At 42.8% G+C, this 24,395-nt stretch overlaps 1 protein-coding gene across 2 annotated transcripts in view; it reads right to left on the minus strand.

Moving 5' to 3' along the window:
- Window positions 1-23,835, minus strand: part of COX18 (cytochrome c oxidase assembly factor COX18) — a 33,188-nt gene extending 9,353 nt beyond the window's left edge. Inside the window, exons 1-4 of one of the 2 annotated variants that reach the window (XM_068113874.2) lie at window positions 23,800-23,835; window positions 17,653-17,753; window positions 14,257-14,417; window positions 4,849-4,964 (exon numbers count right to left, since the gene is read on the minus strand). In XM_068113874.2, coding sequence (XP_067969975.1) covers window positions 4,849-4,964; window positions 14,257-14,398 — 258 coding nt within the window. In that variant the 5' untranslated portion in view covers window positions 14,399-14,417; window positions 17,653-17,753; window positions 23,800-23,835. Of the gene's footprint in view, window positions 1-4,848; window positions 4,965-14,256; window positions 14,418-17,652; window positions 17,754-22,170; window positions 22,687-23,799 lie in introns of those variants that run through there. The other variant, XM_068113873.2, reaches the window with a different exon arrangement.
- Between the last annotated feature and the right edge of the window lie 560 nt (window positions 23,836-24,395).

A 24,395-nucleotide genomic window follows, 5' to 3' on the forward strand; every position in this document is an offset into this window, starting at 1 on the left:
AAAACAAATTGACACTACAAGGAATTTCAGGAATGAAGTCGGAGATTGAAAGAGGTGGATTTGGGGTGTATTAACGGGGATAGAAAAGATCAAGGTTTTGGATGGGGGAAGATAAGAGATGGTGGTAAACAACTGTTTTAAAGACCTGGAGGGAGGAGTGGGATTGAAGAGAGTGAGGGAGTTTGTTCCAGAGGCAGGAAAAAAAGAGTGAAGGTGTGCAGAGAGTTTTGATTTTGGCAGTTTCAGCAGAAGAGGGTTGCTGGCAGTTCTTGTGCATCCTGCAGGAATGTTTCGGGGACACAGGACCGACAAAGCCAGGGGGTTGGGGGGAGGGCTAGGCCAGAGAGGAGTCGGTAGAAGACAGAAAGACCACCAACCTGCCTGCGGTGAGAGAGTGAAAGGCCCTCAAAATCAGCTTCATCGCTCGAGATACCAATGATCCTGAAAGCTTTGGTTTCTACAGCGTGAAGCCGAGCTAGGTGTGAGGCAAGAGCACCAGCCCAGAGGGGAGAGCAGTATTCCATCATTCATGAAGCTGCGGATGAAAGCTTTGTTTGTGCTGAGGAGCTCAGATGTGCCAAGAAAGGACTTCGCACAACAGAGGATGCCCAGTCGACGACTGGCTTTGGAGGCCAGCGTGGAAATGTGGTTTTCCCAGGAACGATCATGGCTGGTAGTGAGACGCAAAAGCTTGAGTGACAGAACTTCTTTCAGAGGATTGTTGAGAAAGTAGATGGTAGGGTTTTCCAGACGGTCATTTCGGAGAGACATAGTGAGAGTGTGGGATTTGTCAGGATTGAAAGACATGTTCCACTTGTTTGACCAGTCTGTGATTTTGTCCAGGTCTGCAGAGAGTGAAGAGGCTGCTGCCTGCCGAACTGAGGATTGAGACATGGAGCAGCAGAGAGTGGAGTCATCAGCAAAGAGATACAAAGGATTTTCCAGAGAGTCGGAAAGATCATTGATGAATACCAAAAAAAGTACAGGGCCCAGAACACTGCCTTGAGGAACTCAGCCTGAACAGGAAGGGCAGATGAGACAATTCCATTCAGGGCCACAGGTTCACTGCGACCGGAGAGGAAGTCCACAAGCCATGCGTGGAGATTTCCATGGATACCATAGGATGAGAGTTTGGTAAGCAGAGCAGGGTGCCAGACCGTATCGAAGGCACAGGATATGCCAAGGGACATCCCTGTACCGACGTCCCTGTTCTCTACTGTTGTTGTGCTTGTGTGCTTCCCACTCTCTCCCCCTCTTGTCTCCCGCTCTCTTTATTACCCACGCCTGAGGAGAGTGTATTGCATTTGAGTCCGTTTGTTACTTGCCGGAAAATATTCCGGCAAGTATGTTGGTTGGTTGGTTTGTCTGTCTGTTTGTCTGTCTGTCTGTCTGTTTGTGCGCAGTACTACGTCTACAACATTGCACATAGAATCGCCATACTTTACACACATATGTGTCTTCCCCTGGAATAGACTGTGCCAAATTTTTAACTCTCTCGGCCCAAGGCCTCCATTATGACGTCATAATTCGATAATGCGACAAGTACAAAACTTCATCCAATCAAGATGCAATTTCTTGAGCGCCGTGTCGTCATAAACTGGTGGAGAAAAAAATATTAATGATGACGTCATCAGTCACGTAGTTCGGCCGCCATCTATCTATAATTCCAGTAATCTCTGTTTGTACGTTTGTACGTTTGTACGTTTGTTTGTCTGTGACCGCTGTTTCTCGACAACCACGGGTCCGATATACTTTTAACTTGCCAGGTATATTGCTGGGGACCCGAGGATGTGCCTTTTCAAGGTTTCATATTAATCGGACAATTACTTACCGAGCTATGTCCAAAAAACGATTCAACCAATCAGAGAGCAGCGAACTATCGCGTGTGCCGAACGTGGCGGACACACTCTGCCTCGGATGGCACATTTGAGAGCGTATTCATTTATTTCACGTTTGCAAACTATGTTGGCGTTAAACTATGTTTTAAAACTAATAAAAACGAATTTGCGATTCATTCGCTTTCCTGCGCGTTTGTGCACGCGATGGCGATTTCTTTACCAAACTCCGGAAGCCGTTCGCTTTGGACCAAACCATTTCATGTAAATAGAGGGGGGGGGATATAATTTTAGATATAGATATAGTACGGGCAATGCCCTAGTATTTTTAATTCCGGCAAGTCCTCGGTCTCGGACCGATTTTTCATCTGTTTGTTTGTCTGTCTGTTTGTTCGTTTGTCCGCACAGAATAAATATGATTTTCCCTGCAACCGTTGGTCCGATTGACAGGAAATTTTCACCATCGGTGCAACTCCACCTGTATAATTTTTAATGATAATTATGATGCCATAGGTCACGTGGTTCGGCCGCCATCTTGGAAAACCCGAAAAAATTGCACTTCTATATCTCCGAAAGCGCTGAATAGAAAAAATTGAGACATGGCTCATTGTAAAGAACTCTCCATGGGGAATACAATATGTTAATGATGATGTCATAGCCATTAAGGCATCATAATTTGACAAGTACAAAACTTCATCCTATCAAGATGAAATTTATTCAGCATCATGCAGGCATAAATTGGTGGAGAAAAAAAGTAATGATGACGTCATCGGTCACGTGGTTCGGCCGCCATCTTGGAAAAACCGAAAAACTTTGCACCTCTATATCTCGGAAAGCGCTGAATAGAAAAAATTGAGCCATGGCTCATTGTAAAGAACTCTCCATGGGGAATAAAATATGTTAATGATGATGTCATAGGTGCCTCCATTATTACGTCATAATTCGACAAGTACAAAACTTTATCCGATCAAGATGAAATTTCTTGAGCATAATTTCGGAATAAATTAGTTAAGAAAAAAAAATAATGATGACATCATCGGTCACGTGGTGTGGCTGCCATATTTGTTTTAACACAAAAAGCCTTAAAAACCACTGAAAATACATCATGGCGAGGGTTTGCAATCTCTGATTGCTCTTTCTTGTATGTTTTATGGGCCAGTGCCTGTTCTCGTGTATAATGTGTTGTTAGCTCTTACACGAGCCTTGACTCTCTATACAAAAAAAAAAGGAAGACATAGTCAGGTTCACTCTGTCAATAAATTATATTTCGTTCAAAATCATGGTAGATTAGCAAACCTATACATTTTTGGAAAGGTTATAGCATAAGGAAACTAAAAATCAATGTTTACATTTGGAGAGATACCTGTATGGCGGCCATTTTGGATTTTCAAAATGGCCACTGTAAAATACATATTTTGTTCTATTTCTGCCTCTAATTACCCTAAAAACTTTTTAAAATATACTAAACCTATATTTTAAGGGACAAGGAATCCAATGAAAGTATCAAATTAGTGCTATGGGGAATGGTAAGACACGAATCAAAGGTTTTGAATTGCAAAATACTGTCTTTATATTCGCGATAAGTTGCATAATCAAATACATGTTATCATTTTGTACAGGCAGTTAATAACATCAAAATGTGTCACAATAATTCATATCACCAAACATACACAGGCAGTCAGCAAAATCATATATACACATGCAGTCAGTATAACTTCACATCTACACAGGCAGTCAATGACAAAATATACACAGGCAGTCAATGGCATCAAACATACACGATTACAGAATATGCCATTTAGAGTTCGTCATCACTGTCCTGTGTGTCGTATCCGACAATATAGTCCGCATCGTTTTCACAGTCCGTTCCACACAAGCAAAGGTCAGTCAAATTGATTGGCAAATCGAATTGGTCGAATGGTCGATCGAATCGAATTCGATGAATCGAATCGAATCGAATCGATCGAATTGGTCAAATGGTCGATCGAAGCGATTGGTCGAATGGTCGAATGGTCGAATTGGTCGAATGGAATTGGTCGATTGGTCGAATTGGTCGAATCGAATTGGTCGGAATTGGCAAATGTAAACATTGATTTTCAGATTTTCCATGTAATAACGTTTCCAAAAATGTATAGGTTTGCTAATCTACCATGATTTTGAACGAAAAAACATAGTGAACCTGACTAACAGCTCTGATTTCCTGTTTGGCATTGAGGACCACCATCCATTGTTGAGACAGCAAAAGCAGCATGCCCAGAGTCGTGTGACCTGGTCTCAATCCAAATTGATGATCAGAGATCAAGCCATTGGAGAAGAGGAACGATTTAAAAGCAGAAGCAATGATGGCTTCCATGACCTTGCTGATTATTGGGAGCAGGCTGATTGGTCTGCAGTTGCAAGGATCTGTTTTTGCACCTTTTTATGGAAGGCGGTAATGTTGGCTGATTTCCAAGCAGATAGTAGATGACGTCTTGAGGAAAAGAGAGGGTGGGAAACAACAGAGAGAGGGAGTGAAAGAGCGGCAGAGCAGGATTTTAGGACCCGTGGAATGATGCCGTCTGTTCCAGTTGCAGAATCAGAGTCGAGGTTTGACAGAAATTTCTCCACCTTGTCAGGAGAGAAGGATACAGAGTCCAGGAGCAGCTGCGTATGACTGGGTAAGGTGGGTACAGAAAGCGATGGGTTTGGGACACAAGATTTTGAGGCAAACACAGAGTTGAGGCATTCAGCTTTTTCACGTGTGGAGTCAGCTGTGTAGCTGTTTGAGGTAAGGGAGGTTGATGGAAGGGGAACAAACACCAGAAACAGATTTGACCAGAGGAGGAAGGGAGGTATTAGCTGATGAGCAGACGGAGAAGCCTTTTCATGGTCAATAAGAAGTCGGGTTCGTTAGCAAGTACACCGTGCAACACTGACATTTAACATCCTGAGACTCAAGTCAACATATTGAAACTCATATGCTTCCTCAAAGTATATACAGCAAACAATGTATTGCTCCACATGTGACACAAACCTCTACAATAAGCAGGTTTGTTGCTCCCAACATCAAAGGTAAGATCCAAAAAGGATCAGGTACTGTGAGATCAGAGATCCATAGCAGTCCACCCTCAGCTAAACCTCTTGGCTGGTCTGAAAGAAAAACACAGACAATGCTCAAAATAAGTATTTGTATCTGCTCAATCTATAAGCTTATTACTGCAACAGCAACACAACACTAAGGACTAATATTTTAAAGTGGAGGCCATTTCATTAGAAACTATTTTTAAATGTTGGAGATAAACCCGAACAATTCCAATTTACACAAAATTCGGCAATCAAATTTTCTTTTCTTTTCTTTTTTATCTCTGATTCTGATCTTGTTTCCAAAGCTCAAATTACAGTTCTGTATTATGAAACTGAATATAACTTGCGAAGTAAGATTGTATTTCCCATCCTTTTTACTTATTGTTTAATGAACATTCACATTTTGCGGTAACAGACTTAAGGGATAACTTAATGGTTAACACCCAAAACGTCAACTTCTCCTTACTGCCCATGGTACAGCTTAAAACTTCTGTTCACTACCATCTCTTATCTTCCCCCATCCAAAACCTTGACCTTTTCTACCCCCGTTAAACACCCCAAATCCACCTTTTTCAAATTCCGTTTTCTTTCCTGGAAGTCCTTGTAGCGTTCATTTTGTTTATCCTGTGTTCCCCGCCCCCAGCCCTCTCCCTTCCACAGATCTCCCGATGTCCCTGTTCTCCACTGTTGTTGTGCTTCCTTCCCTCTCTCTCTCCCCTCTTGTCTCCCGCTCCCTTTATTATAATAAATGTTTCATGTGTGTTTCTGTTTCTGTTTATGCTTTTGTGTTTAATGTGTTAGCGCTTACATGACCCCTAGATTTTGTATACCAAAAAAAAAAATGCCAATTAGTACACTTTTTTTTGTTGTTGTTGTTGTTTTTTTTTTTTTGTTTGTTTTTTTTGTATACAAGATCGAGGCTCGTGAAAGAGCAAACATTAATCACACAAAAAGACAAACCGACACACAAAACACAAAAAACAAGGGGAGCGGCAGACAAAGAGGGGGAGAGAGGGGGGAGGACACAAAAGAGAGGGGGAAGAAGGGGAAGGACACAAACACAACATTTGAGAGCAGGGACATCGGGAGGACTTGGGGGGAGGTGGGAGAGGATTAAAACATATGAACACTGCAAGGACTCTGGGGTGAATTACCGGGGGTAGAAAAGATCAAGGTTTTCGATGGGGGAAGATAAGAGATGGTGGTGAACAGCTGTTTTAAAGACCTGGAGGGAGGAGTGGGATTGAAGGGAGTGGGGGAGTTTGTTCCAGAGGCGGGAGAAAAGGGGAATGAAAGAGTGAAGGTGAGCAGAGAGCCTAGACTTTGGCAGTTTAACCATAAGAGGGTTGCAGGCAGATCTTGTGCGACCTGAAGGAATATTGGGGGGACAGAGCACAGAGAGAGCTGGGGGAGCAAGGCCGGAGAGGAGTCGGTAGAAGACAGAAAGACCACCAACCTGCCTGCGGTGAGTGAGTGAAAGGCCCTCGGCGTTGACTACATCGCAGGAGATTCCAATGATTCTGAAAGCTTTGGCCTCAACAGCGTGAAGCCGAGCAAGGTGTGAGGCAGGAGCACCAGCCCAGAGGGGGGAACAGTATTCCATTGAGCTGCGGATGAAAGCCTTGTATGTGGTGAGGAGCTCAGGTGTGCCAAGGAAGGACTTCGCACGACGGAGGATGCCCAGTCGGCGACTGGCTTTGGAGGCCAGCTTGGAAATGTGGTTTTCCCAAGAAAGATCATGGCAGATAGTGAGACCCAAAAGCTTGAGCGACAGAACTTCTTGGAGAGGATTGTTGAGAAAGTAGATGGGAGGGTTGTCCAGTCGGTCCTTTCGGAGAGACATTGTAAGAGTGTGAGATTTGTCAGGATTGAAAGACATGTTCCACTTGTTTGACCAGTCTGTGATTTTGTCCAGGTCTGCAGAGAGTGAGGAGGCTGCAGACTGCCGATCTGAGGGATGAAGAATGGAGCGACAGAGAGTAGAGTCGTCAGCAAAGAGATAGAGAGGATTTTCAAGAGAGTCAGAGAGATCATTGATGAAGACCAGAAAAAGCACAGGGCCCAGAACACTACCTTGGGGAACTCCAGCCTGAACAGGAAGAGGAGATGAGAGAAACCCATTCAGGGCCACACGTTGACTACGACCAGAAAGGAAGTCCGCCAGCCATGCGTGGAGATTTCCATGGATACCAAAGGAGGAGAGTTTGGAGAGCAGAGCAGGGTGCCAGACCGTATCGAAGGCACGTGAAATGTCAAGGGAGACAGCTCTAATTTCCTGTTTGGCGTTGAGGACCTCCATCCATTGTTGAGAAAGCAGAAGCAGCATGTCCAGAGTAGAGTGACCAGGTCTGAAACCAAATTGATGATCAGAGATCAAGCCATTGGAGAAGAGGAAAGATTTAATATCTGAAGCAATGATGGATTCCATGACTTTGCTGATAATTGGGAGAAGGCTGATTGGTCTGTAGTTGCTAGGATCTGTTTTTGCACCTTTTTTGTGCAAAGCGGTGATGTTGGCTGATTTCCAAGCAGATGGAAGATGACCTTGAGCAAAAGAGAGGGTGAAGAGAACAGAAAGAAGGAGTGAAAGAGCAGAAGAACATGATTTTAGGACCCGTGGGCTGATGCCGTCAGGACCAGTTGCAGAATCAGAGTCGAGGGTTGACAGAAACTTTTCCACCTTGTCAGGAGGAAAGGACACAGAGTCCAGGAGCAGCTGGGTACGACTGGGTACGGTGGGTACAGAGAGGGATGGGTTTGGGACACAAGATTTAGAGGCAAACACAGAGTTGAGGCATTCAGCTTTTTCACGTGCGGAGTCAGCCGTTAAGCCGTTTGAGGTGAGGGAGGGGATGGAGGGGGAACAAACACCAGAAACAGATTTGACCAGACGCCACCAGGATTTGGAAGAGGGAGACAGATAAGAGAGTTCGGTCTTGAGAATGGTGAGATATTGTTTCCTGGCTCTTCTGAGGGTGGACACACACTTGTTTCGGGCTTTGTGAAAGGAAATGAGATTTCCTTCCGTTGGATTTGCTTTCCAGGAGACGAAAGCAAGTTGTTTCAGGGCAACAGCCTCACCACAAGATTCCGTGTACCATGGACGGGAGGAAGGGTATGACAACTGAAGACGAGATGGTATAAATCTGTGCATGAGAGAGAGCAATTTACTTTGAAAGAATTCCCAGGATGAGTTGATGTCAGAGGCGGTAGAGATGGGAGACCAGTCCAGATGATTGATGGCTGCTTGAAGACCGTGCCAGTTGGCCTGAGTGAAATGCCAGACTCGTCGACGCTGAGGAGGCTCTCTGAGAATGGTCAGAGAGATGTCCACTTTGACAAGCACATGATCAGATGAGCCGATTGGAGCAGAAGAAGAGCAGCAGACATTTTCAGGGAAGTTTGTCATAACCAAATCCAGAAGAGAAGATGCTCCGTTGACTGAGATCCGGGTCGGGAAATTGACAGATTGTGTCAGTCCCAGTGAGTCGCAGAAGTCCTTTGCTGAAGAGCCATGGCTGGTGAGAGAGGTACCCACACCCAGCCAACTGGCATGGTGACAATTGAAATCACCACATATGAGGAAGAGAGAGTTGGGATGGGTAGATAGAAGTTGGTCCATATTATCAGACAGTGAGATGTAGATGGAGTCATCGCTGATTGGTGGACGGTACAACACACATATGAACAAAAGGTGGGAGCGAAGGGGAAGCCGTAGCCAAAGGTATTCCTGGGGGTGAGGTGGAGAGAGGGCAGTGGAGGGCGAGTGAGGAAGAGAGTTTTTTATAAAGATAGCAACCCCACCTCCAGGACGAGGCTCAGGTCTATCATACTCAGGTCTATCATACCTCGATCAACGTTCTGTCGATTCCATCCATCATTCAAATCATAGATGAACATTTAATACTCAGAATGAGCTAAGACAGAAAAGGCATGTTTGGACAAATGGCGATCGAGCACTCTTTAAACATGGTCTTCTGTGCAACTCGCTTTCCTTTCAAAATTTGCACATCCTCATTATGGGGTTGTCAATTCTCTTACAATCACCTCATTTTAGAATTGCGGTTTCAAAAACATTTACTCCATTACCTCCGATTAAATCATTAAATCGTTAGAGATCTTCATTTGCAAATTGTATGGATTGTCTGATGTTGACAGTTGCGATCAGGCCCAGTCAAGCTGTTTTTCATGGAGTCATCTCAAGAAAACCTCCCTCCCTCCCACATCCGATGCAGCACGGTTCCACATTAAGCGTGCCCACTACCAAGCGAGATCTTCATTTGTTTTCATTTTTTATTTGTTTTCATATCGAGTTTGATCTTCATTCGTTTTTGGAACCAATCCCACTCCATTCACCTGTCTCTCTCATGTGTAACATCTATAGGATGGACTCATAAGGATGAGAAGTTGGTCCCAGAGTTTATTTCGCTCTCTCCCATTCCCAAAGCATGCACAGAGATTGTGTCCTGCGGGTGCTCAAAGTAGTGCCTGAGTGTTCACCACAGCTGCAGAAACGTAAGTTTACCTTGTACAGAAGGCTGCCAATGTTAGACCACTGACCGACAGCCAGTGCCAGAAGATTTTGGCAGACTAAACATCTAGAACTGTTACACTGATTCTGATCTTCGTAAGATTCAGTATTTAAGATGAGTGGGATTTTACACATTCATATGGGTGTGTGAGATTGGTGGCGAGAGGAGTATTTTAAGGGGATGGGGTGGAGTTGGTATCAAGTAGCTTGAGTTCATATTTAACTGAGATTAATGTATTAAATATTTGTTGGCATCGTAATAACATACTCAAAGTTCTTGGATTCTGTTGTTGCAACGAAGTTTCCAATGAGAAATGGGAGGGATTCTTCTCTGAAATTCAACATGCCTGGCAAAAAGAATCTTTTTGCAAATTATTTTGTTATTTTTACAGATTCTGAAGCCAGAATTAAAGACTCCATTAGTGCATGTATACGAGGACAGCTGAATGCTTGAAGTATCTTCGCAACCATGTAAACAATGCAAAGTATATATATGGCAGCCATTTTGCATACGTATATAAATGTTGGGTTGAAAAGAATTTACACCTTCCAATAGTTGTTAGTCCGGTTTATATACGAGTAATTGCATTCTGGTAAATAAAGTCATTTAAACATGAAAATATCAGCATTAGGATCATTTTATTAGATTGGTACCCGTTCTACGACAAAACTAGAGGTTCCAGGGAACCTGAACTCAACTGGTCTATATCAATATAGTTAGAATATGCATAATAGAACCACAAACTATATCGTTTATATGTGCTAAAGAGGTACAGTAACGTTGAAGGCATCTCATGTTTAAACAGGAAACCAGAAAAAATTGAGTTTTAAGTGAGGCATGAAAAGTAAAACTACAATTACTTTTCTCAGATTTCAGACTTGAATTTATTTAGAAAAACTTCGTCAAACAATATACATGTATGGTATTGAATCAAAATATGTTGAATATTTCAATAGATGTGTTCAACAGGGTTTAAGTATTCATTCATCAAATCCCTACACACACACACACACACACACACACACACACACACACACACACACACACACACACACACACACACACACACACACACACACACACACACACACACACACACACACACACACACACACACACACACACACACACACACACACACACACACACACACACACACACACACACACACACACACACACACACACACACACACACACACACACACACCACAAGTTTCATCAAATTTGATCAGTATTTGTGACTTTTAGAGCTTGGACATCGTCCAAACTGATGTGTATGGGTCGTCATGTCATAGGTCACGACGAGGTCATTTTTCGGACATCGTCAAAACCCGTAATATATGTGTTGAGGTTTGTTACATACTGTCTACACACCAAGATTCAGCCTTCTAGCTACATTAGGAAGTACCAGATTGACAAAAATGGATTTTCAATATGGCCGCCCTGCCGCACCCATTTTTGGGCGTGCAATGCGCAAATGCAATCCCAAACTAGTTTATGTCTTAAAGATGCTGCATATATATATATATAACCACCTTTAGAGGCCATGTTTCCCCGCAAGGCGGGGGTTGGCCTTTTTCGGGAACCGTGGTTGTTGTTGTTTTGCGGTCCCCTTTTTGAAGCAATGTTTTACGGCCGGATGCCCTTCCTGACGCCAACCCTTTTTGCCGCCTTTAACGACAAACAGGGAATTACCAGTGAACTGGTACTCAATTAGCCGACCTCGGAAGGATGACAGGCTGAGTCAACCCCCCTGGCGTTAATTCAGCAATCGACCGGGATTCGAACCCAGGATCCTAGGATCCTAAGCCGGCACCCTAGCCGCTAGCCCAACACCAGGGATGTTTTATCAACAAGTTTTATCAAATTTAATCAATATTTGTGACTTTTAGAGCGGACGTCGAATTGTTTACAGACGACAGACAGACAGACGACAGACGGACGATGGACGACGGACACCGGGTGTCAACAAAAAATCAGCTGGACATAGTCCAGTTGAGTTAAAAAGTAAAAATAGGGTAACCATTTTGAATTGAGGATTAAAGGGTTAAAATAAAATAAAAATAATGCGGCATGCACTCGATGTGAAATCAGCATCTATCTATAATTCCAGTAATCTGTGTGTGTGTGTGTGTGTGTGTGTGTGTGTGTGTGTGTGTGTGTGTGTGTGTGTGTGTGTGTGTGTGTGTGTGTGTGTATGTGTGTATGTCTGTGTGTTTGTCTGTGACCGCTGTTTCTCGACAACCACGGGTCCGATATACTTGAAACTTGCCAGGTATATTGCTGGGGACCTGAGGATGTGCCTTTTCAAGGTTTCATATTAATCGGACAAGTAGTTACCGAGCTATGGCGATTTCTTTACCAAACTCCGCAAGCCGTTCGCTTTGGACCAAACCATTTCATGTAAATAGAGGGGGGGGATTGTCATCGTACTCGCAAGCCGTTCGCTTTGGACCAAACCATTTCATGTAAATAGAGGGGGGGGGGATTGTCACCGTACTCGCAAGCCGTTCGCTTTGGACCAAACCATTTCATGTAAATAGAGGGGGGGGGATTGTCACCGTACTCGCAAGCCGTTCGCTTTGGCTTTGCGAATGGACCAAACCATTTCATGTAAATAGAGGGGGGGGATATAATTTTAGATATATATATAGTACGGGCATGCCCTAGTACTTTAAAATACTCGTATCAAGTGTGCATGCCGCATTGAACACAACCGTTAACAAGCCGTTAACACAAAATGCTTCCATCATCCTTTTCTGGCACCTTTTCCCCAAATCTGACCTGGTCTAATTGGCCCAACATAGTGTCTGCATAAGGAATATATGGGAAGTTCTGCCCCACGAGTTCACTCCGAAAGAGCCGACTGCCACCCATGGTTCCGCTCGACTGTGTGTACACGTGCAGCCAAATTCCGCACACGTGCAGGCAGATACATGAGAAAATGCCAGACTTGACTTTCACATAAACACTGCCGCTGAGATTTGGGGAAGTGAAGTTACTTCCCAGAGCACACTGGGCACCAGCAACATCATATTTATGACGTCACTTTTCTCTCCACTCTCAGTGGGGCAACGAAGGAGGAATTTCCTCCTCCCCATGAATGCCAAACCAATGGGGGTATTCCATGCTCCATCGTTATTAAATGTTGAACATCAAGCAAGGAAGCGGCACATACCATTTTTAAAGTCTTTGGGATGACTTGGCCAATGTTCAAACTACTGACCACCCAAACGCTCTAACCATTACTCGAGTTCCTGTATAGGAGAGTTACACCAACCCGGATTTTGACGCCATTTTGTTTCCATTGTGTTCAGTGCGGTTCGGCGTGCACAGCGGCGTGTCTGTTATGCCCGGTGTGCATATGATTAGCACTGTGGATCTTTCTCTGAATCCAATAGGACAATTAGATGATTTTCTTTTAGTTCATTATTCTGTTTTTTATTTAATTAATGCAACATAATCTATGCCCACAAAGTAAATTTAGAGGTAGGGAGAGAAAAGGAAATGAAGATTGGCAGAGCAGTGGATAAAAAATGCAACAAGTGGATAAAAAGGTGAAGCGATGAAAGTAAAAAGTGATGGAAATATTGATAAAGACCGACTGAACATGAGGAAAGAGTGAAGAAAATAAATAATTATGATAAAAGAATAACAATGAAACATAGCTACTGCATTTAAATTGTATTTAGCCATCAAGAAAAGATCTTTGTCCCATGTTGATGTTTTTATCATAATTTGCCTCCAAAGTCAAATCTTCTTAACATAATTTTCAGCATTTATACGAAAGAGTGGAAATTTAAAAATAGTTAGCCATAATTGTTCTGCTTCTGGATGCAAATCGGACTCGGGAAATATAGGAACACGATAAATATCCGTGGATGAGAACGAGAGGTATTGAATACATACCATTTCATGTTAATACAAGCGAGCAGCCGCAGTGGTTTAGTGGAAAAAAAACACACACACACACACACACACACACACACACACACACACACACACACACACACACACACACACACCCAAACACACACACACACACACACACACTGAGATCTGGGAGGGCTCTGTTCCACCTTCTGAAACCCACATATATATAGCAACCAACGACGCACACCGTACTTTTTCGTAGGGACACGATTTCGTTTCGCACATGTATAGTCAATGCAAAAATCTGTCAAATTTTGAGAAAATACAGTGCTCCATTTTCATTACTGTCTCAGAAAACTGGTGATTTACGGAACTAAGACTTCAGTTTAAATAGTTCACGATATTCTTTAGAACCGGGTTGAAATCTCAAGGTAGTCAAAAACCTTTGTGATCAAATTTGAAATGACAAACACAAACAAGACGCCACACAAATACATACAAGGGACGATGACTTACCGAGCACAGAAATGACGACGAAGTTGGTTTCCATCCCAGTAACCTCACTATATTCTCCCACAATTTCCTTCTTTCAGCATTTGTGGGGAATCTGAACTTTCTGAATCCCTTTTCTGACCGATGGGTGCACCCAAAGGCACAGCATCCCATCATTTTGTAAGAATATAACCACATTATTCTCGAGAAGTATAGAGCGTTGTCCGATGTACAAATAATGCAAGCAATGAATATTGTAGTTCACGGTGAATGGAAACAAAATGGCGTACATGGACTACGTGACAAGAATTTTCCAGGCACGTCATGTCACAACTCTACTATACAGGGAATCCAACCATTACACCACCGAGTCTGGTTGATTGATGCAAATAAAAGCTCCCACCCCATATCTTTATTGTATTTGAAAAACTGCTTACAATGTCGTCTTTCAAAACGTACCTGCGGTTTTCTCAGAAATGCAAACAGTGCGCAGAGCAACAGTGATTATGAGCCACAATGGGATCTGAACCCAGGCAAGGAGCGACGCCTTGGCCGGGTGGCAGTTATCGCGGACATACAGGCCCGAAATAGATTGCTTCATCCTGGCCTTGTGTTGAGCTCTGCCAGGAAACAGATTTGACAAAACATATTTAGCAAAATCATAACCAAATAATGCATGTTGAGTTGGGTTGACCCTCTCAACATAACTCTCATCAAATAAGACTGGGCAGGTGTCAAATGATTAATTTACTATTCAACTATTGTTATTTACATCCTGAGATGTGGATAAAAAATAATTATACATCACCAAGCTGTACTGGAAACCATTTGCCAATCCTAGGACCCTTATTACCCTCGCCAGACGAGAGGGTATTGCATTTGAGTCCGTTTGTTTGTTACTTGCAAAAAGCGAAGATTTTTCAAGTATATTGGTTGGTCTTATGCATTATAATGCATACGAAAGAGTGGAAATTTCAAAATAGTTAGCCATAATTGTTCTGCTTCTGGATGCAAATCGGACTCGGGAAATATAGGAACACGAGAAATAATCGTGGATGAGAACGAGAGGTATTGAATACATACCATTTCATGTTAATACAAGCGAGCAGCCGCAGTGGTTTAGTGAAAAAACACATACACATACACACACACACACACACACATGTCTGTGCACATGTCTGTCTGTCTGTATGTGGGGGATTTCATTAAATTCCCCATCCTGATGGTGGCAGCAGCAACACACTGTGACCTATTTTCATTGGCGTCTGACTGTCTGACTTTGGAGGATCTGTTATCATAATATTCTATGCATGTTTCACCTTGCAAAACATTCTTTCCCTATGAGGCTTTGACTTGCCAACTCTGTACAAATTTCTCTTCGAGACTGCAGTCCGTGGGGAGGGACACGAGATGTTGTTTGGAGTTATCCTGACCCTAGGGGAAAGTATATTAAGCCGAATACGGGTTCTGGCTCGCTGAGATGTTGGTGCGGGCTGTGCATGATTGTAATGACTGTGATGTCATCCATACTGGTGTTACTGTCCTACACGCCACTTCAGCATCTTCCATGCATGTATTATTTTTATAATTAATAAATCTCTTGCACACTGTCCGAGTGTTTGAGACAAGGTGCTTATGAAACCCACGACATTGTCTGTCAGTCGCCTACAGGTCACAATTTTCAACCAATCTTCACGAAACTTCACCAAATGGGAGAGTTGGTCATAAGCAAGAAGCCTATTGTTTTTGGTGTCAATAGGTCAACATAGGCAAAAGGTCAACATAGGCCAAATTTCTAAAATCCTCAATTTTCATCCGATTGTCTTGAAATTTGAAGAGGATGTGCACATCTGATCACTGAATTCAACCACCAATTATATTTCGCGTCGCCGGGGATTAAGATCCCCGAGCTGACGGATAGCCGTAACGAGCTTTAACTCCGAGGCGTACTCCGAACCCTGTCGGGATTATCTTTGGCGCGCGCGGGAAAGCCTGAGCCTTATCTAATCGGGAACACACAGGGTTAATCCGAACGCAAAAACAAAGAAACGAAACAATACAAGAAATGAAAGTCACAAATAATGATTTCATGAAAATAATGCAAGCAATTAAAATGAATGTGAAGTTAAAACCTATTTCCTAATTTGAGACGTCTCCATTCAGACTCGTATACAAACAAGGGGAAAACGAAAGTAAAAATAAATGATATTTTGTTTATTGCTGGCCGGCACTTAGCTCTGCGTCCCCAAATGGCTGGTAGGGCTTGCTGGTCATCGAACCAGAGTCAACACACGGGAAGCGCACAACATGGCACGGAACCACGCCAGTAGCCAGCCGCGGGCGTGAGGCAAGCAAGCAGGATCCCTCTTTGTTTTGCTCATGTCCCCCTCCTTCTCCGCAGAGCACCACCGTCAACCAACACCTCCTCCTTCCACGTTGCAAAAGTCCCAAAACCCTGACACGTCTCCTCACCACCACACCCGAGACAACAGCGTCATCTTGAGACGAGAGCCAGAACGAGAGAGAACAAGATGGCAAGACGCGTCTTTTTCCATTCAACTCTCGAATATTCCACGATGACCTCACACTCTGTCCAGTCACCGAGCGCTATCCCATCATCCATCACGCCTCCACCAATCACGAAAGCTGGGGCGTGGCCTCTCCATCACGAGTCGTCGGGGGAGCGGAGTCTAATCTCTCTCCGAATGTCCGCATGACGTCCAAGGCCATGAGGCGGGGCTTGACTGGTATGATCGGCAAATGTGCTGGGTGTTGGTTAGCCCTGGTGGCGTTGTGAGCGAATGGAGTCATTTGTTATAGTTGTTGTTTGGCAGGCTTTTTCATTGTAATAACGATGGAGGGAAGATCACAGGGGCAAATTACACACTGGGGAATTAATATTTAAGCCCTAGAATTACTTAACACAAAGCCACGCCCCTTATGGCGACATGCAAACGCTCTTACCTGGACAGACGGCCTACGTAGATACATCAAGATTCCTCTACGTGACACTCGAGGCATTCTAATCTACACGATTATATCTCGACCAAGGTATTTAATTTTTTTAACCCCACAAACGTAACAATATTTTAGGTCAACATAGACCAAAAGGTCAACATAGGCCATGTTTCTAAAATGCTCAATTTTCATCCGATTGACTTGAAATTTTAAGAGTATTTGCATTATCAGCAATGAATTGAATTCAACCACCAACTATTCTTGAGGTCATCATAGGCCAACAACGTATTTTAGGGATTTTGCAAGTATCGTGCTATGCACGACGTATTTCTTGTTTGTCTGTTTGTCTATTTGTCTGCAAAGAATAAATATGATTTTCTCTGCAACTGTTGGACCGATTTACAGGAAATTTTCACCATAGGTGCACCTCCTCATACAGAATTTTTAATGAAAATTATGGTGTCATAGGTCATGTGGTACAGGCGCCATCTTGGAAAAACCGAAAGACTTTGCACCTCTATATCTCTGAAAGCGCTGCAGAGAAGAAATTGAGACATGGTTCATTGTAAAGAACTGTCCATGCAGAATAACATATGTTAATGATGATGTCATAGGTGCCTTCATCATGACGTCATAATTCGATAAGTACAAAACTTCATCCGATCAAGATGAAATTTCTTGAGCTTCATCTAGGGATAAATTGGTGGAGAAAAAAATATGGTGTCAGCAGTCACGTACTTCAGCCACCATATTTGTTTTAACACAAAAGCCTTAAAAACCACTAAAAACACCTTCTGGCGAGGGTCTGCAATCTCTGATTGCTCTTTCTTGTTTTGGTTTTGTTGAAGATATGAACTTTTTGTCAATCTACCGTGTGATAATGCAATACACCCTCACCGTGCCTTTTTCTCAGACCAGCCACGCAGCTGGCGATCCTGTTGAACTTGCCGCCAGTGCAGCTGCCCGAGATCTGCAATCTCAGGCCGCAAGCGCTCAACCTGTTCCGAGGAAGGGTGACAACACAGAACCCCATTCCTTAACTGCAGCAGGAGTGTTAATATTGATTGTTGGGTTCACTCCATCATGAAATAACATTTCCTGGTAATTATTATTGAAGAAGAATATTCCATTTCAACCTGGATGAGGAACCTTTGAATTTGTATTTTAATTCTCTGATCAGCCAATTAATTACCTATTCCACCAAAGGTGGATAGAAGTTTTGGTTTCACCTCTGTGTTTTTGTCCATCTGTCTGTCTGCCTGTCTGTGGGCAAGGTATCTCAAAAAGTTATGGACAGATTCGGACTAAATTTAGTGGACAGGTTGGGTGGTTGGTAAGAACGAATCAATTAGATTGTGGTGAAGATCCGGATGCGGGAATTTTTTATTGATTCTTCTTAATTTAGAGATAGGGCAAGGTATCTCAAAAGTTATGGACAGATTCGGACTAAATTTAGTGGGCAGATTGGGTGGTTGGTAAGAACGAATCAATTAGATTGTGGTGAAGATCCGGATGCGGGAATTTTTTATTGATTCTTCTTAATTTAGAGATAGGGCGTAAAACGATATATAGTACGATATTTCAAAAGGTTGTGGCCGGATTTTGACAAAACTATGTGGATGGGTTGGTTAAGCAACAAGAACAAGCCGATTAGATTTTGATTCAGGTCCGGATGCAGATCCGGGCTATCGGTGGATACAAAACGTAAACTTCAGCCTGGAGGTGGAATTGTACTGTCTGCTTACCCTGTACCCCACAATCCTCCGTATCTATTAACACCCCCAGGTCCTTCTCCTATGTGACATGCTCCAAAATTGCCCCTTGCATAATGTAAACTCTATTTTCATTATTCTTACCCATCTATGCCCAGCACCTTGCACTTGTTAGGGGTTTTGGTGTGTGTGTGTGTGTGTGTTTCAGTTTGTCTGTGTGTGTGTGTGTGTGTTTCTGTGTGTGTGTGTGTGTGTGTGTGTATGTGTGTTTGTCTGTGTGTGTGTGTGTGTGTGTGTGTGTGTGTGTGTGTGTGTGTGTGTGTGTGTGTATGTGTGTTTGTCTCTGTGTGTGTGTGTGTTTATATGTGTGTATGTGTTTGTCTCTGTGTGTGTGTGTGTGTGTGTGTTTGTCTGTGTGTCTGTGTATTTGTCGGTGTGTCTTTGTGTATGTGTGCGTGTGTGCATGTGTGTGCATGTGTGTGCGTGTGTGTGTGTGTGTGTGTGTGTGTGTGTGTGTGTGTGTGTCTGTCTGTCTGTGTCTGTCTGTCTGTCCAGGTTGTAGCTTTTTACCATTTGAGCTATTGTCATCAATTTTTTCACCAAAGCTTTATTATGATAATATGAAGACAAATTAATAATGTTGTCAAAAAGTCAAAGGGCAGCATCACATAAAATCGTAAATTTTCATCTGAATGACCTGAAATTTCAATTTACCATTTGAGTTTTGTCATTAAATTTTCAACAAAGCTTTGTTATGATAATATGGAGAACACAAATTAATAATTTTGTCAAAAGGTCAAAGGTCAGCATCACATAAAATCGTAAATTATCATCCGATTGACCTGAAATTTTAAGAATTTGCTTATTGGGTCACTCAATTAGTTCACTAAACAAAAGCTAGAAGCCGATTGTGTTTTTTTAGATCAAAAGGTCAAATGTCGAGGTTGCATAAAATCATCAATTTCCACCCGATTGCATATTGGGTCGCATAATTAGACATAGTTCACCAATCAAAAGCTTGAACCTGATTATTTATTTTAGATCAAAAGCTCAAAGGTCAAGGCTGCATAGAATCGTCAATTTTCATTTTGCATTTTTTAAAACCATTTTCGTAATGTTTAGACGTCTACAGACGGACATGGAAGGGCTTTGCATTTTCAGATGCTTTCTAGTTTAAGTTAAATTGCATCTGCCAACTTTTTGCCAAATCTATGCAAGTATCAATAGATTCCTGAATCTGGTCACCTCCCTCTCTTCTCTCTACCTTACCTCCAAGCTTTGTGTCATCTGCAAATTTGTAAATCCTACTCTTCACCTGCACTATCCAAATCGTCGATGTAAATTATAAATAACTAGAATGCCACTCAGTCGGGCGCATACTCCCGCCGTCAGTGGCCGCTGATGAGCCCTATCTTCCAATGGTAAAAAAAATCCTTCAAAAAATTCCTGGACCCGGAATAATATCCTGAGCTTCACCAAAAACTAATCGATTCTTCCTTATCCCAAGGGCAATCATCCCACCAACTTTCATCCAAATCCGTTCAGAACTTTTCCAAATATCTTATTCACAAACACACTAACATACGAACACACATATGCACGCACACACACACATATGCACACACACACACACACACACACACACACACACACACACACACACACACACACACACACACACACGGACGGACGGACGGACGGACGGACACGATCGAATGCATTACTCCCTGGCGGGAGTAAATAAATAGCACCGCAAAGCGGGCGTAACCCCTCAGCCCATGCATGGTGGAAACCAATTTCAAGATGGCTGCTGTGGCGGCCATATTGAAAATCGCAGCGTGCCCATTTTCGAAAGGAACCTTCCTCAATTGAACCCCAACACACAATGCAAAAATGGATTTAATCGGACAAGCCGTTCTGCTTGAAATTGACGGAAACCAATTTCAAGATGGCTGCCGTGGCGGCCATATTGAAAATTGCAGCGCCCATGAACCTTCCTCTACTCAACCCCAACACACAATGCAAAAATGGATTTAATCGGACAAGCCGTTCTGCTTGAAATTGACGGAAACCAATTTCAAGATGGCTGCCGTGGCGGCCATATTGAAAATTGCAGCGCCCATGAACCTTCCTCTACTCAACCCCAACACACAATGCAAAAATGGATTTAATCGGACAAGCCGTTCTGCTCGAAATTGACGGAAACCAATTTCAAGATGGCTGCCGTGGCGGCCATATTGAAAATTGCAGCGTGCCCATTTTTGAAAAGCACCTTCCTCTACTCAACCCCAACACACACTGCAAAAATGAATTTAATCGGACAAGCGATTCTGCTCGAAATTGACGGAAACCAATTTCAAGATGGTTGCCATGGCGGCCATATTGAAAATCGCAGCACGCCCATTTTCGAAAGGAACCTACCTCTACTCAACCCCAACACACACTGCAAAAATGGATTTAATCGGACAAGCCGTTCTGCTTGAAATTGACGTAAACCAAAGGTTGACGGACGCCCAGACGACAATACCCCTTAGCCCAATTTGGGCTGAGGGGTGAAAAGGAACCATGATGATTGTCATGGGGCCTGCAAGGGTAATCCCCACTCCAGCAGGGAAAATGGCCTTAAAAAAGGGTCAGGTACCCTCGCACTCACAGCCACTCCTTTCTTCTTATCACGAAGCCAGTTTGCAATCCAGTTAGTTACCTGACTAGCTGTTCCACAAAAGTAGTAGTCGTAGTAGTAGTAGTAGTAGTAGTAGTAGTAGTAGTAGTATAGTTAGTAGTAGTAGTGGTGGTATATGTAGTAGTTGTTGTGGTATATGTATATGTAGTAGTGGCATGGGGAGTAGTAATAGTGGTGATATAGGTAGTAGTAGTGGTATAGGTAATAGTAGTAGTATAGGTAGTAGCATAGCTGATAGTAGCAGTAGTAGTATAAGCAGGTCGTGGTAGTAATAGTCGTATAAGCAGGTCGTGGTAGTAGTTGTAGTAAAAGTAGTAGTAGGTAGTAGTAGTAGTAGTGGTGGTGGTATGGGGAGAAGTAATAGTGGTGATATAGGTAGTAGTAGTGGTGGTATTGGCAATAGTAGTGGTATAGGTAGTAGCATATCTGGTAGTAGTAGTAGTAGTATAAGCAGGTAGTGGTAGTAGTAGTAGTATAGGTATAAGTAGTGGTGGTAGTATAGGTAGTAGTAGTAGTAGTAGTAGTAGTAGTAGTAGTAGTAGTAGTAGTAGTAGTCGTGGTACCAGTATAAGCAGGTCGTCATGTAGGTCGTCGTATAGGTAGTAGTAGTTGGTGGTAGTATAGGTAGTAGTAGTATACCCTCCACCAGGCTGAACAGTTTACGTTCTGTATTCCATTGATGAACCGGATCTGCAGCCGGACCTGAACCAATACCGAATCAATTCATCCTGAGCAGTTGTCTTACACTACACCCAACCTGTCCACCAAGTTTCGTCGGAATCCGTCCACATTTTGCGATACCTTGCTCACAGATAGACAAACGGGTGAAAACGTAATAACTAATATCCAACGACCTTCGGTGGAAGAGGTCAAAAATGTATTGATTGTTCCGATACACTTTCAAAATACATTATTAAATGGACAACGAATTAACACGTTTGGTTGTTTTGTATTTCGGTCTACGGTGTCCGAAAGGCGTGAAAAGTGCAATTCAAACAAAAGCAAATAAATCAGGGTTACTTTGTTAATGATGTAATTCTGGTACACGGCCAATGGCGCAGTGAGCACGACACGAGTGATCACCGTCCCAGTAACGACCGTTGCCCACCAAGGCAACCCGGAGAGGTCGTGAAGGGAGACCAGCGTGTTTTCTATGAAGACAACGGGTGGACTAGTGCTTAGTTCCTCCAACCAGTAGTTCAGTGTCAAGGACGCGGCGGCCACTTGCGGAAGGGAGCCGGGGGACCGACGATCGCTGGTGTGCGGGGCGCACACGCAACGGGCGACATCGTGAGGTAATTTTGAGTGGGAAACAGGAAAACGGGACGATCTAAGATGTGCGATTCGGGATTGAAGGAGCCCGCAATGAATTTGCAATGACGGCCCAGCTGGTAACCGACTGAGCGCTCTCCACATGTTGAAAGGCGCGTGTGCTTCACCCGTCCATGCTTTCCCATGTCAGCACGAACTACGAAGCCACGAACGCTTGTACACTGTACAGTGATTACTGTTTACTGTTGAAAACCTTTGTTGTGCAAATTAATGCTCCAAACCTACCGCGAGGATCATGTATTTTCTACTTTTGGGAAATTATCCTTAAAAAGAGCAAGGAAGTTATTTTATAGTTTGGGAAATTTTCCTAACCTCAGTGAAAGGGAGGAACCTCAGTGAATTAAATATATATATTATATACACCTTAAAAGCTGCCGCCTTCCCATGGTTACATTCAAGAAGACAAACTAAAATAATTGTGTTTATAGAATATACATTCATAAACAATAAGTAAAAACAGGAAGAAATAAAAATGGACAATGATTACCATTGTTTAAATTTAATGCCCCAAGGCTGAATGTTTTCGGACTTATTTTGATGGAGGATTGAAATCTATTCATGTTATCTTTTTCAGGAATACAAGTGTAGTGTTTTTTATATTCTGTAAAATGCTTTTGATAAATTAGTACTGCCTGAGCTCAAATGGCAATTATGAGCGGTGTATAGGTATAAACCGCCGAGAGCAATGCTGCTCTTCATACAGTAGTACTGCAAGCCTGTACTCTTCAACATTTGCTTACATTTAATGTACATGAGATCCGTACTTTTCGTCTTTGGATACTTTCATGTCAATTTTAAAATTCAGAATGCAGTGGAATGGCTCCATTCCCATAACATTTTCATATCATATTATCATTATGAGATCGAGTGTGTTCCGTTCGCAAGTGGCTTGCTTGATTCAAAGCGCTCAAGCAAGCACTCCAACGGAACGGAGTGCTCGGCACTGCTTAGGAACATGGCGGTCTCCATGTAAACAATACTATTATCACGGAGGTATATATTATATATATATATAACTCCGTGACTATTATAACACCCGATTTATGTTTGTGGGTGTTATATATAAATAGATGAAACAAAGCACCAGAAGGCGGATTTCTTCCAACTTCCAAGGGCAGTTTATTAAAACCAGAACCGTACAGCATCAATTACTCCAAAGCGAGCACAGGACACACTTCCGTCCCATCATCGCGCTCAAAAACCAACCACCGGAATTCCTTCCAAGAAGATCCGGACATTCAAATAATTAACTAACTAATTATTGTTTACATATTATAACTAACCAACGATTGTGTTACACTACTGTAACGTACTCACACACTCCTTCGTGCCGGAAGCGATCACATCTTCACATACACAATCGACGACTCAAAAAACAACAACAACAATAAAAACAACAATAAAAAAACTGCGACCGCGGGTCCTGAAGGTCACCTGGATCAGGATCCAGGAGCAACAGTAACTCAAATCCCCCAAATGGACTCCTCAGACCCTGATATTTTTAATACCATGAACAAACTTTGTTACATGAAGAAGAAGGTTGTGGTCAAGTTTCACTGATAGTGTAGCAGCATAGCAAACCTGTTGTGCATTTTGTGATACAAGCACCAAATTTGGCACAAATGTACATTAATATGTTGCGAACATTTTCAGATATTGGGCCACTTGAAATTCTCTCTTTATGTCCGCCATATTGGATTTCAAAATGGCCGCCACTTGAAATCTACATTTGCTATTATGATATTATCTCTGGACGTAATGCAGCTATTGACTTGATTCTGGTATCTAAATGTATGTTTTTGGGGGCAAGGAATCCAATGGTACCAATTTCAACTTAATATTATCTATCACAGTCTGTTATATAATTTTATTTGGAAATTATCTAGGCAAATATTGGATTCAACACAATACTT

The sequence above is a fragment of the Myxine glutinosa genome, chromosome 4, assembly GCF_964187855.1.
Source record: "Myxine glutinosa chromosome 4, kmMyxGlut1.1, whole genome shotgun sequence".
Taxonomy (NCBI): domain Eukaryota; kingdom Metazoa; phylum Chordata; class Myxini; order Myxiniformes; family Myxinidae; genus Myxine; species Myxine glutinosa.